Source organism: Pithys albifrons, chromosome 3 (assembly GCF_047495875.1).
Source record: "Pithys albifrons albifrons isolate INPA30051 chromosome 3, PitAlb_v1, whole genome shotgun sequence".
Classification (NCBI taxonomy): Eukaryota; Metazoa; Chordata; class Aves; order Passeriformes; family Thamnophilidae; genus Pithys; species Pithys albifrons.
Genome location: NC_092460.1, coordinates 17,589,799 through 17,604,704, shown reverse-complemented (window position 1 = coordinate 17,604,704; position 14,906 = coordinate 17,589,799). Strand labels below are relative to the sequence as shown.

General features: G+C 37.1%; 1 protein-coding gene across 1 annotated transcript in view; it reads right to left on the bottom strand.

Annotated features, from left to right (window-relative positions):
- CACNA2D3 (calcium voltage-gated channel auxiliary subunit alpha2delta 3) overlaps window positions 1-14,906 on the bottom strand; it is a 395,617-nt gene that overhangs the window by 229,775 nt on the left and 150,936 nt on the right. The window contains exon 5 of the mRNA XM_071549734.1: window positions 2,163-2,325. Coding sequence (XP_071405835.1) covers window positions 2,163-2,325 — 163 coding nt within the window. The remainder of the gene's footprint in view (window positions 1-2,162; window positions 2,326-14,906) is intronic.

The following is a 14,906-nucleotide window of genomic DNA, read 5'->3' as shown; positions in this document are numbered from 1 at the left end:
AGGCACATTTGTCAACACTTTGACAAGTTCTGTCACCCTTCTCTGAAAATTATCAATATCTGTACAACTAAAAAACCCCCAGAATTAAGGAAAAAGTTTAGAATTAGCTTAAAAGTAGAAAGTTGGGGTTTTTTTCTATGCTGACTCAAGAGTCCAGTGTTTAACTAATCAGTGATCACACTTGCCTGTTTTCCACTACTTGGGCTGTGTTTCTGCCTAGTAATTCAATAAACTCAAACATAACCTGGAAATGAGCAACAGGCCTTTTCTAGAGAAATGGTGAAATGGTGTTGTGCAGACACTTTATTGTAAACCTATAAATATCTACTGCCTGTATCCTCAGGCTAGGATTTGATTAACTTGTTATCACCCTCTGCATTACACAACTGGGCAACTAAAAATTTAAGTACACAGTCCTCTTCTTGGCAAGAGTAAAATTTCCATACATTGACAGGCTCCAAACTAAGACTATCATGTCCATATGCAGGAAAAAGTCAGAGACAAACCAGATTCCTGCAGTTGGAATACATTTAAGTGATAAAAAAGTGCTTTTCCTCTGCAGCTGCATAAAGTGATGGTTTTGGCTGGTTTGAATTAGACGAAGTGAAAACAGGATTCATCACAGAGCTTCATCTTCCCCATTTCTACAGACAATCCCTGTATTAGAGGCCAAGACAAGATGCGGCAAGGCCTTTGACTTTGGCCTTTAACTATAAATAATCAGCATATAAAATCTATTCTATAGACAGCAGTACAACATATCACATAACTGAAGGTCTTTAGTTCTACTGCTGTCCCTCTCTGCTCTGGTTAGTTTGCTTCTCCAGGAAAACATGGTTGCCTGGCATCTATATCCTTTTGCAACCATGGTTTTTCCTTTTTCTTTTTTTATTTTTTTGTCTCCTTAGCAGTTCTGGAATGAATTAATGTATATGCACACTTGATTAAACAAATATCAGCACTTGCACAAAAAAAGTGGTGTGGTATCTTTAAAAGATTTAAGCATTTTCCAAATCTTTTCAAGATATCCTGCATTTCAAATAATCTCTATGAAGCTTTGTTATTTTTCAGTCCCTATTTTAAGACATTACTGTATGCTTTTTGGCATCTCAAGATTCTCAGGTCAGAATCCTAACTTTGAAGAGAAGCTGTCACATTAACTGCTTCTCTCAGCAGCCCAGCCTAGCTGAATTAATTCTCCTTTCTTTTGTGATTAAACAATATCCTTGCATGAATTACCACAATTTGTAGCCTGAAATGTATTAATAGGAAAGCATTTAATACATATTTTAGCTGTCTTTCAGTATAGTTAGAACAGGAAAGAGAAATCAGATTAAGAGATTAAGCAACTTTCTACAGACCAAGGACAAACATGGACATTGTCGGGAAACTTTGGCACTTTCCTTCTTAATTTTTATTTTATTACTGCCTTGACAAAAATAAGCAGATAGATGCTACATAGGTGCTGTAAAACTACAAATTTCCACTGTGTGCTGAAAGGAAAATGGCAGAAGGCAAACAAGTAAGTGTGTATCTGAGTTCAGGTTGCATTCCCAATTTTTAGACCTAAGTCCATCACTTCCAATATCTATTTGTTAGTGCTATGTGCTATCCAGCCCCTATGGCAAATAGTCAGGGCAGGAGAAATTTTAATGCAGTTTATTCCCTCTAAATATTGTATGAAAACTCACAGCAGCTGTGTATACAGCCAGAATAAAACATATACAGCTAGAAATATCCCCAGAAGTTTGAAGGCATAAATCTAATAAAATATTCCCTTCCCACCTACCCTATATCTTTCACAGACACTTCTAGATCTCAGCAAAGATAGAATGCAACCAGTGACAATGTAAGCCCTGTTCAAATGTTTTGAAGTTTCTAGAAAATAATTAATGAGAATAAATACATTCTGCCATACTCTATGGCAGAATTCACGCAAGTCTAATATGCAAATCATTGAACATAACAAATTGCTAAATTGCTACAGAACGAAAGACATCACAGAACTGTCACACTTTAAACATTCTTGCACTGAACTTTCAGTTTTATTGCCAACTGGAAAATACAGATATTGCACAGTTAATCTGCTGCTTCATTTTTAAAGCAAGGACGTTCCTAAGTTCAGCCAGTGGAATGATGAAATAAAACAGCTTTTTTCTTACCCTTATTGTACATATTGGTTGGTACTTGGACGTCACTCAGACTGATGTTCACAGGCAAGTTATTGAAGTGGTCATTTGGCACTAGAATGAACTCCTTCCCCAGCTCCAGATAGTTTCCTTCTTCATCTCGTTCATTTATGAGCACAGCATTGAAGTATTCATACTACAACAGAAACCCACAGGCTGTAATCAGAATACACATTCAGCTTAAAAATACGAGGCTTCAATAGCTTAACATATCCATCAATCCACTGATTAACCTTTACTCTTATCTCCACCCAAAATAACAGAACAAGAAACCTTGACCATCCCTCAGATTGCCCCTGTAGTCCTGGTACAGATACATTTCTGAACACAGATTTAATTGATGCCTTTCAAGCAAACCCTGCATTACCTCAGTTCTGGCTGCCCTGGAAATATTACGGGAAGTAAAACAAAATCTCTGATCATAAACAATATATGGACTATTTTCAATACAAAGCTTTCTACATTTAAATATTTTCCTGGATGATCATTTAGTGATGATCTCTCTGTTGAGCTTATTTCCACCCGTTCAAAAACTGCCATCAGTGTTGAACTTGGGCCCTGATGAACTGAAAGTGTTTTTACTTCACAGGAACATTAATTGTGGCTGGAGTTGCTCAGCCAAAGTATTCTCACTGACATTTCCTAAAATTATTTGCTTTATGCTGAATTTTAGAAATGCTTATCATAGTAGGTTTTGTAAAATTATGCATAATTTAATGTGGACATACAAACTTAGTAGTGGCTTATTTTGAACAAGTAATCTTTGTCTGCCTGTTAAGGATTCCTGACGAGTATTTGGCCTATTTTGTGCAGAACTATAACCAGATAAGCAAAAGCAATTTAGATAAAATTATTGATTTCTTTATGACCTAGTTTAACCAGAAATTCCATCAAGCTTTGAAGGCAACAAACAGTGCAGACTATTTTTAAACTCTTAAATAACCTTAACCTTTTGGAACAGTTTATGATGGTTTTCTTAAAGAGACCAAAGTTTAGCATCTTTGAAGAATCACATTAATTTAAATATGAGTTTGTGTCCTAGCTATCCATTTGAGAGTAAATGTATATAATATTTAAACACAGAGCTATGCAATCTTAGATGACATGTATTTATACAATCTGTACAAGGATAAATACGCTTTCTGCAAAGCTAAAAGAGACCAACAAATAGAAAAACTTGCAAGGTTTTCCACAGCACTCTAAGTGTGATACACAATTCATTCCACTAAACAAGAACCAGTTAAAATTCTTACAAGTGTATACACTTCCAATAAAAGGCTTAATTATTTAGACAGTATCTTAAATGAACTCTTGGAGAGTAGCTTTCCTTATCCTGCTCATTTAGCTTTTGGTTTTTTAAAATGGGCAGCCCATCATTTGGACTTTAAATGAAAGTAGAGTACAAGGGAACTCAGTGTACGTCAAGTTTTGAGGACTTTCTGTGTATGACAGAAATATTCAGACAAACTCAGAGTTCCACTCCCCATTAATCACTTATAACAAAGACTAAGGCACATCAGCATTGGAAAGTCACTTTAACAGAAATTAATCTGACATGATTAAACATCTGACTATAAAGTTATTCAACTGGTTTATACTGAGATAAGCCAAATAGCCTGCTGCATACATCTCATGAATTCACATAGCCAATGAATCCTAAAGTTCTAGAAAAAAGCCCACACACAGTTTTACTGCCATTAACTAATTAATTCTAAGTTATAAGAATTATCCAACATCCCCCGAGATGCTTCACTTCTCTCTAACCTTTAGCAGATTGTCGCTGTTATAGATTTGATTCCAGAACCAAAAGGATGAAGAAACATGATCATCCCCAAGAAACACCAGCTCTCACCCTATTTAGGAGAAATCCTCTCCATCTCCACTTACTACCCAGGTTTGTCATGGATCATGAGCTGCACTGCATGCCTGTCACACACATGGGACTGCAGCTTTTTCAGTTCTGCAAAAGCCAGAGAAAGATGGCAGAAGACTTGAAAGTCCAATTCTTATTTCCCTTCTTAGTGAGTAATAGAATATTCCTTCCAACATTAAGCAATGCACTGATGACTGTTGTAAAATCAAATCTACTCCAATTCCAAGTAGGGAAGAAGTAAATTGTGTAGCTCTTCATGATACATCAGATACTAAGTCTGAAAGAAAGGCTGACATTCCATCCTCTGGGAGTACAGTGACAAATAAAATTATATATTTCATGCTTCCTTCTTGCCATCCACCTCTCTCTTCACAATCCCTGGGGAGATAAGTTCGATTAAGGTGAGGATGATTGTTTCATCTTTCCAAACTGCTTGTTTTCTTGTCCTTAAAGAAGAGAGTTTGTTTCCCCGTTTCTCTGTTTAACATGACACCACCTCCACAACTGATGGAGCCACAGATAAGCCACTGTGTAGTTTTCATGATGCTTCTCAGTTTTATAAATCTTGACAAGATTGTCACAGAGAAATGAAAGAGAGTCTGTTGTTTTTTCTTATCTTGTTTTAAAGAGCATCACTTAAAGCATTCACAACACCTACCAAATTTTAAGACAAAAATTGTATTCAAATATTACACTTTAGGTGAAAGATGATTGGGGTTGACTTAAACTATACATCATGGAAGCATTCCTACAGTAACTCACATACAAACTTAGTGATTTCAAGCATTTAAATTTTACTTGTCCACATACTTGCAAATTGAAGTAAAAATGAACAAATTTCAAATAAGGATGTCAGAATATACATGAAATCACCTGTAAGAGAGCATTATTTTTCATTTCATTCACTGGGTTATTTCCTCTTTCAAAGAAGTTGATTAGTAGACATCCTTCTTCATCAAATTCTGTGAGTAGCATGGCTGACAAGTACTAAAATCTGCTCTACATTCAAAAAAAAAATAAACCACACTTTTACAATTAGGACCATTTAGGACTGACTGTTTCTTCAGTTGATTTAGTATTAATTGATTTATTGGTCTGAGTCTGTGTTTTCTCTTTTCAATTCCACAAGTGCATACACAATAATACGATTTATGAGTTTTTTAAAGCAAATTGCAGCATAAAATAGACCTTATAGTATTGCAGATCATTAATATTTTCCAGGCTGGGGAGGAGAGGGGTCTGGTTTATTTGTGAGGTGGGGGTTGGCTTTGGTTTGTTGAGGGTTTTTTTGCGAGTGAGAAACATAAAAAAAAAACCCCATAGAAACATATTTAAGATAGTCCTGCAAGTTCTAAGGGTTAAACATCAAGTAATACACACAGCTCAAAAATACTATTGAAAAAGATCAGCATTAAAAGGAGAGCTGTTATACAGTGGCTTCTTTTGGACACTTCCTTTCCAAGGAAATTACTGAGTGTGACAGCTGAAAGGTGATAGAAGGAATATTAAAAATTGGAGAAAAAATATTAAAGCAAATCCATGTGGCATTCTGACACTGCATTTGAGAGAATGCCCAGAGGAGAGAGGATAAAGTCTTGATGCTGACAACAAAAATATTCTACCTAAGCTCTTAGAGATAATGACTTCAATTTAATCTTGTCAATGAAGGTCAGTCTTTGATGTAACCTTAGCTAGGTGAGCTCTGAGTGCACACGATATAACATGCCAAAAAGTTATTAATGTAATAAATAACAAGATAATTATCCAGGCTGGCAGCAGAGTCAGGCTCTACTGTGATTTGTCCAACAGGTGAGTTTGCACTAACCTCACATACTGACTTGCAGGTGAGCAAGAAAATCTCATTCGTGTTATCTGAATCTTTAGATCTAAACATCAACTTTTTTACTTTATATATACTTTTTTAATACTTTTGTGCATTGAAATTTGCTCAAATAAACAGATTGAGGGTTTTTGCTTGTACATTCCTTAATAGCATCTGCATCACTCTGCATGTTTGATCTACCATTTTGAAAGCCCACATTGTATCATAACGAAGAAGACAAGGTGAGGCCATAAAAACTGGAGACAAATAACAATCTCAGCTTTCATTTTTGGCTTTGTAAAGAAAGCCTTCCCAATGCAAGCCAACATAAATGGATCAGTGCTCAGCAGAACTGAAACTGGACAGTTCTGCCTCAGCAAGGAGCTGACCCTTTTTGAGACATCCCCAAAAATGCCAGTGCTGATGGTCTGTAGAACCGTGAGCTGCTCTGCCATCTGCTGTAATCAGAGCAGGCACAGCCTCATGGAGCTGTTGGGAATCGATCACACAATTGTGTTACAGGATCACTCACCCTGACAGGCAAAGGCAAGTTCATTTAGAAACAAAAGATGGCTTCAGCCACAGTAAAAAAGTATGTGCTGTAGGATCTCTTAGGATGGCTGCCACAGATATATGTTAATGGCAATAAAAATAATTCATCTGAAATCTATCATAGAAACACTGGGGAAGTGGAAGGTTTGGGACCTGCAATGAGAACCACAGGGGTGGGTTACAGGGGAGAAATTGTCTTCTGCAAGGTAAGAAGGAAAGTTTCTATTTCAGCTTAGCCATATATTTGGACATAATGTCTCAACTAAATGAGAACTTTGATTACAATGGATACTTAGCTGAAATAAGACTTCAGTATTTTAGATATAATATTGAAAGGTATTGCATAACTGCAGCATTGTACAAACTGTGGTAGATGAGTGACATCCTATATTGCCATTTATATTTATCTTTGTGTAAACAGGTATCTCATCTCAAATATTTGTTAACACTGTAAACAGCATATTTATTTAAATATAAATATTTACTGTTCAATTTACAGGATACATTCTAATGCAAATTGCCTTTGCAACTTACAGAACACTTGGCAGGTAAGAGTAAACATGTATCAGTCCATCTCACTGCATTTTTAAATGAAGTATTTTGGGGTTTATCAGCATGAAAGAATGAAAGCCACAATTTTAGTCTGATTTTTTTTTTTTGTAGTATAGAAATTATTTTTACCAAGACAGCATAAAAAAAATGTCTCATTCACAGAGCTGTGAGGGTTGGAAAGGTGTAAGAAAGCAACTAGGAATGATTTGCACTAATAGGTCAGCACTGGAGCAGTACTGGGATTACATTGATAATTCTATCTGTTCAAGAACCATTTTCAGTGTTTCTGCAACCTTACAGCTCATCTAAAGTGAAAGCTGGATGCATTTGAAAGATACAAAATTAAGGAAAATTTATGGCATTTGCATTGAACCTCAAAATGCTGGACATCAGAGAGAAATGAAGTAGCAGCAAATAACATGGAAAATTAAGGGGAAAGCAAAACCCAGCATTAAATAGGGTAGACAGCTAGAAATGAACAATAATTGAAATATCTATGACAGTTTCAGCAAAATAGTTATTACTATCAGTGAGTTACCAAAAAAAAAAAAAAGGTTTGATTTTCTCAAGACTCTGAGAAGTAGGACACATCTCTGAAGGGGGCAGAAATGTTCATGATATGAAAAAGAAAAATGAGAATAGTTATCCACTCTGAGGGAGGCTTTCCTACTACAGAACGCATTGACAACAGTCTCCACTCTGCTACTCATGTGTTAAAGAAGAGCCAGAGGTCTGAATGCATATCAGTTTCTAAGGCTCAAAAACACTCACTTCTGAGAGCTGTCCAGTAAGAAGAATTCATGTTTTGAAGCACATGACTAAAGCTCTTGTATTCAAGAACTTATTCTGTTTAGTGAGCAAGTATAAAAGGTCATAAAAACAAACTGCCTCATTCAACACAAACTTCTGAATTTTAAAAAGCTCCAAATTTGAGAAACCAGCATCTCTTGTTGCAAGATACAATCTTTATAATTTCCAATTATTCTCTGAAGGTTCCTCCTTGCTCCTCTGTAAGAACATCCAAGGTTTTTTTCTCCCCTTTTTTCATGTCTTTATTCAACAGCAAGGCTCAAAAGACCCGTGGGATTTGAAGAGTTTCCATCAGACCCTCTTTAATTATAGAAGTTGTACAGAAACATTACTTGCATCCTTATAAAAACAACTGTTCTGTCTCATGCACAATCAAACTGAGATGACCTTTCCCCAGGCTATACATTCCTTCCCAATTTGATTACCCTATTAAAAATCCCTTAAAAGAGGATAAATTAAAAAAGCCATTATTATAGTATAAAATCCATTATAGGAGAATATAAATTGATAACACATCAAGGTCTCAGAGGTCTTGTAAGGATTAAGTGATTTACTAAATGTGGCAAGTGATAGGTAATTATGATGACTATTTTTAATCACTCACTAAAGTTAAAAAACATCACTTTAGGTTATAAGTTTCAGATGAAGCCTCCTTTTCCTTTACAGATAAATAGCTTCAAAACCATTTAATTTTATATGCAAAAGCTCTCGAGAGTCTCTTCTTTGTTACAGGAACGAACAAAAACTCTTTGGTCACTCTAAAATTTAGTAAATAGAACAAGGAAGAAAAAAGGCTTCCATAACAGGCTTTTAGTTTGACATTTTGGACACCTTGACAAGCCTTACTGGACATCTGAAGTTTTCCCTGTAACTAGAAATGCAAGTGCTCAGTGTGTTCATTTTCATATATATAAAAACCTCCAAGGAATACTTTCTGTAACAGAACAAAACAAATCCCTGCTCCAGTGACACTGTAATTTTTCTCTTCTCCCAGTGGGTGTTTAAGAAGACACCAGTGGCATGGATGAGTTCAGAGCCAGGAGTCACTGTCCTACAAAGCTGGAGTAAACCACGCAAGCAATTCACTGAAAATTTCTACAGCAACTTTAATCAAGACTTTCATGACTTGAATTAATCATCCTGTAACCAGAACACAGCAGTGGCAGAGTGTGTGCATTTGTGAAGGCTGAGCCTTTCAAACCCACACAATTCCCAGCAATACCAGAAGAGCAGTGGCTCAGTCCCTGAGCTTACACTCAAACACAGGGAAACAATGAGAGGGCAAAAATCCCCAACCTGGAAAAACTGTCAGTGTGGTTCTTTGATAAGGCTTTTCATCTCTTGCACGTATTGCTGAGTGAGCACGACAGGAGCATTCCCGGGGCTGGGGCAGCCCCTCCTCACTCCATCCCAAACGCTCCCTCTGCACTCCCATCTGACCTCGGCACTGCCAGTGCTCCCCTGGCTCTGCATCCCTGCTGAGGAAGCTCCTTCCCCACTCACTGCTGAGGGACACGGGAGAGAACCCCACACTTAGGGCTGCCAGTTCAGAAATATACTGATTGAAGAGGCTCATTTTTCTGTTAGTAAATGTGAGATGTTCTTTGGGCTTTATTTAAAGAACACTTTGGAAGTAGCAATTAGCCTAAAACTTTTCAGTCCAAAAGGACAAGCTCTGTGCAAGATCAAAGAAAACAATGAAAGACTAAAAAGCACTTCTAAATAATTGAGGATGTTAAAACACTTTTGAACACACTTGGATCAAGCTTGATATTACTTCCATCCTGCAACAGGGATGGTCCTCCCTTTCCAGGCTAGGAAAACTGAACTAAAACATTACACAGTAAGCCACAATCAGATTAATAACATTTTCAGTGCATTAAAAACTCTCACTATGTTTCATTTTATTTTTAGGTTAGAAGTAATATCCCAATGTGCCTAAATCACAGCTGCAGAATACTTACAGCAAAATATGCCTACAGGTTCTCAGGATATCTTCTAAATTCCATTAACCCAAGTATTTTCCAAATCAGTTTTATGGGGCTGATCTTTTTAAAAACTTATACCATTTATGTATCATCATAGATGAAAAAAATCTGCAAGATTTTAATTGATTTTAATACCATTTTTATTGCTACCTAGAACCACAGTCTTCCTTCATTTCTCTTTAAAGTCCTACAGCTAATACCAAGCCAGTGAACAAGCAGGATCAACTTCTATGAAGTAATTCTGTAAAAGAACATTCTGCAAAAGAAAATGGCAAAATGACAGACTTGATGCAAAATAAATGCACTGATATTTTCTGAAGTTTTTCATCTTCTCACCACAAAGCAACCAGCAAATGGTGCTCAATAGAGAACATTAAAAAAAAAAACCAAAACCATCCATGCAGTTTAAACTCTGCTATAGAAAGAGAAAAGCAAACTGTTTCACAAATAGATAAGCTGAAAACTTCTAAAGCGAAATGAGTGCTGTTCATGCATGTTCAGCTCCTCTGACACATTCAGGTTGATGACAACCTCAAGGCTGCTTCTAATTATCACTGGAAACGTATCTGACTTCTCTGTGCCTTTTACAACTGTATACCCTAAATGTCTCATTCCTACTTCCAAGAAGGAAGAAAAAGTATTTATCAAGCTCTGTATCTTCTTTGTCTCCCATGAGAAGCAACTTGAACCCAGACTCTCCAGTCTAAAGCAGGCATATAATGCTGCTCTGGACTCCACAAGAGCTGTCCTGACTCTTCAATGAGATCTGCCCAGGGACAAGACACAGCATATATATAGCATTGTGCTGGGTTGGGGATTCATAACTTTCCAAAAATACAGAAACACAAAGTTCCTCTCCAGCAGTCAACAGCATTTGAACACTAACCCTGGCTCTGAATGATGAATTAAACATGTACTTGACCAGATTTATTATTTTCAAATCAACAGGGGATAATCAAAATAATTAAATAGTAAAGAGCTAGAACAGAACAAAATGTCATGGTGCTCACTGCCATCCTATGTTTGTTTTGCTACTCCCAGCCACCCACCAGCACACAGGAGGTTACATTAATATTATTGACTGCACAAAGGAAAGCAAAAGAACACGTGCAACATTATTGAATTTATTTGGGAGTAAAGTGAGAGATGAGATGTTGAGCAACTGAACATATACAAATCCTCTTCAAATGATTAATGACTCTCCAGCAATATAGAAATTTGGTCAGCTAAGCCCACAGTCGAAATAACAAAACCATGATGATGACTTAATTTAATAAAAGAAACACATGTCTCTAGAGTAAGGGGGAGTGGGAGGAAGGACAATGGCATCTATCTGATTCATAAAATAAATCCAAAGTGTTTAAAAACATCTCACAAATGGAGTATGAAACTATCATTTCTCTGATTCTTTACAATTTTGCTCTGCCCTGATTGTATGAATAAAGTTTAGAAAAGACACCAAAAAAAAACCATTTTTTCCTAAGTCTTTTCTTTACTTCATTCAGCAGGCATGAGTCCTAGACATAGAAACTCAGAACCCGTATAAACCAGCTGAGGCAGATTTGCATCAAGTACTAGTTTGTATTTGCCCTAGGAGCAAGCAGGGGCTGGGTTAGAGAGGGGCAAGTTAAGAACTTGGATATTGTAAAATATCTACTTGGTTAAAACAAACACCTGCACACTGTTCCCACCTGGAACTTGTGAGAATCAGTGAGTGGCAGAGTCCAAGAGTTAAGTTTATGAAATATGAAAATGTTTTCTTTATGCTTTCAACTTTTCACCATTTTTCACATCAAGCAGGGACAGACCAACAATGGTAAATGTAACAGCAGCAATAAAGAACATATCATATAAACTGACCTTGTGAGAGCAACATCATGAAACTATCTGGAGTCTGGACAATCATTTCTTCACTATATTAACATCTCATACCCACAGAACAATTTCCCAGTGTGCTCACTGAGCTGTACCCTGTGTTGCTGTTGGACTCCTACTTTTGAGTTCTGGTCAAACCAGAGCAGAGTGGGGGACTCTGAATGCAGCTGAAGAAACTATTAAGATTTTCAGAAACACTCCTACTATTTCCATGTTCCAGCTCTAGTTTGTGTGACAGTTTTATCTACTGCAAATTAAAACAAACACTTTTATAGAAAAGCTGATCAGGTAAATCAAAGCATCTAAAAATATAAAATTCCAGTTTGAAACTGCTATGGGTTCACCTGGGTGGGCCTAGATTTGGGCTCTGAAGTGTGGACTAGGCCGAAGCTGTCAGCTGACTTGAGCTGGGCTGAGCTAACAGCTGACCTCTTCTAGCCAGTAATTTTGTATTCCATACCACATTATGACATCACCTCCAGGGAAGTGGGAACCAGTGTGGGAGTGGTTAAGGCAGTCGCTTCTCAGCCCTCCTCTTGGGAGGACACAGGATGCTGTCCCAGGGCGGATGGAGAGGGCCAGGCCCACCACTGGCTCACAGGGTACCTCAGGAAAGTAAAATGTGTTCTTCTGGGTCTCTCCTTTCTGCTTGGGTTTGTCTCCCTGGGGAACAAGCTTCTTCTTAAGTAATGTGTAGTTAGGACAGTAGAATTTGTGTGTTCGTTAAGAAGTTGAGGTGGGGAACTTGTTGTTGCAAACTTGTGTGAGTGTATATTTGTACTCTCTTCTAATTGTCTCTTTCTTTCTGTGAAAAATATATGTAGTTTTAGTATAAACGCGGTTTGAAGTGTTTTTTTCCTTTCCCCTCTCTTTTCCTCCCTTTCCCTGGTGTTAGGAGGGAGGCTTTTCTCTCTGTGCTTGGGGGGGTTGGCAGTTGCTTATCTCAAACCAAGACAGAAACCCATCTAGGGGATGGAATAACTGGTAGTTTTGTGAATCATCTACCCACAATCCACCTTCTCTGCCTTGTTTACAAGCTCTGGAAGTTTAGGTTAAAGAAGTAGGAGAGATAATGTCTCCAAAAGACTCTGAGGAATCCAAAAAGCATTCCTAGGATGGGCCTTGCTGAGGTCTGAGGAAGGCCCCAGAGGACAGTGGCAGCCAGGCTGGGGACACAGAGTCTCAGCATGTCCCTTAGCTCAGCAGCAAACCCCACTCACCAAGGGGCCTCTCAGCCATCTAAACAAATTAAAAACCTTTTTGCAACTCTCTTTAATTACTCCTTCTATACATCCTAATTTCCTGTTCCACTGTCCTCTTCTGTCTCTGGTAAAGAATAAATTGAAAATAACAACAGAGAATACAGTATCATCCAGGCACAAATGGGTCTGAAATGCTCATCTAGTGATAAACATGAAGAACCCTTCACTCCTAAGAGAGGTTTATCTAAGATCCTGCATCTTTCCTTAACTTTCATTACCATTCCTTATGAAGAATGACATAGCATTTTTTCTCTATTACTGTCTTCTTAATGGAAAGCATAATATAGAGGTGTATAAATACTCATGCATATGTCTATATTGAAGGAGAAAGCTGAATGCAAATTAGTATATAAATTTGTTAATTTTGATTGGCAGGAAAATCCTACATTGCCTTTAAACATTCATTTTAGAAATAAAGATTAGTGCAAATATAATATACTCCCTTATAGAAAAGATTTATCAATTTTGAATGTGTTGGCTCTGGGCTTATTGCCACAGCTAAAACAATAATCATAAAAATACAATCATATTTATTGTTTTAATGGTTATTTTCATGGAAAATTACTGTTGTCAATGTCTCTTACTTCCATGCTTCCTTTATTTTAAGTCTGTGACAAAAATTACCCATAGTGTCAATAGCCTTTCCTGAAAATACAGGTCAAAAGCCACATAACCACTGCAATTCAGTGTTGTCTTGAACAAAAGGCTTAACCAACAGGAAAAGGTATTCAAAATAATGAAAAATCTGTGAGGCTGACCCAGAGGTTATTAATTCAGGTTTCCTGGACATAAGTTTACTACACAAATGACTTACTATATGTAGATTCCAAGGGAGAAATTACACCAGATATTGTTACATTAGCCTTCAACTGCCAGAAAAAGATCCTTCCTCCTAAATAAGGTGCTATGAAATCACTTCATTAAGCAAACAGCTTGTCATTAGCTCCTTTGTTGAAATAATATATAGCGTGATTAGACCACACAGGGACCTAAACAGCAATAAATACAATATATCATGAAGAAATCCTGGAATGTAATGCACATCTCAGCCATTTACTGATCTGTAGTTTAAACAGAGACCTAAAAGAGACTTGCAAACTATAGTGACGAAAGTATTTTCAGAGACAGAAGAGCTTATGCTAATGGTTACCATTCAAAATGCCTGATGTAACACACATCCTCCTAAAGCAGAAATATGCCATGAATAACTTCTCAGCAAACTTTCAGGTACTCAGAGGACAAATATGAGCTTAGTTTCACCTAAGCTATATGCTGACACTGAAAATTTGCAGTTTGTTTATAGTAAAGCTGATTGGGAATAATGAAATGTCATCCCTGAAATATCTCTAATTTCCATTTGGAATATTATTGTATTTAAAAAGAATTTTACAACAGGAAGACTTATTAATATAAGATTATTTTCCAATCAGAAGAATGTCTCTGCTTATATATATCCTGTACTTTAACTGCTTTACAAATGACTCGCATATTTTTCAGCATCTTGGCTTCAGTTAGACAGTGATAAGGCCTAAATACTTCAAGGAAATGAGACATATTCAATTTAAAAAAGCTTCTCCTCTCTGTTACAGCTATATAGAGACTTCGATGTGAATGGTGGGTGCTGCAGCTGAAAACAATAGTTGTCCCTTTATCTAGGAACTTATACATGACTAAGAAGTTAATCTGATACAATACCATTTTTATGTACAGAAGAATTAAGAGGGTTTGCAACCACACATTTTAATATCCACTCCCCAAATCCTCTGACTATGCCTGAGAAGGTGAAATAACCCTGACATTTAGTGCTTCTCTGCAGCAGCAGCTCTGTCAGAGTTCAGCTCCCAGGGACTCATGTCTGCAGTGGCCAAAGAGCAAACCCCCTGCCTGCTCTGCACTAGGGACATTTAGGTCAGTGCTGCCAGTTCAAGAGCCATGCATTGAATACACCTTCCTGTGCTCCCAGCTCCAGGTATTAATGCACAG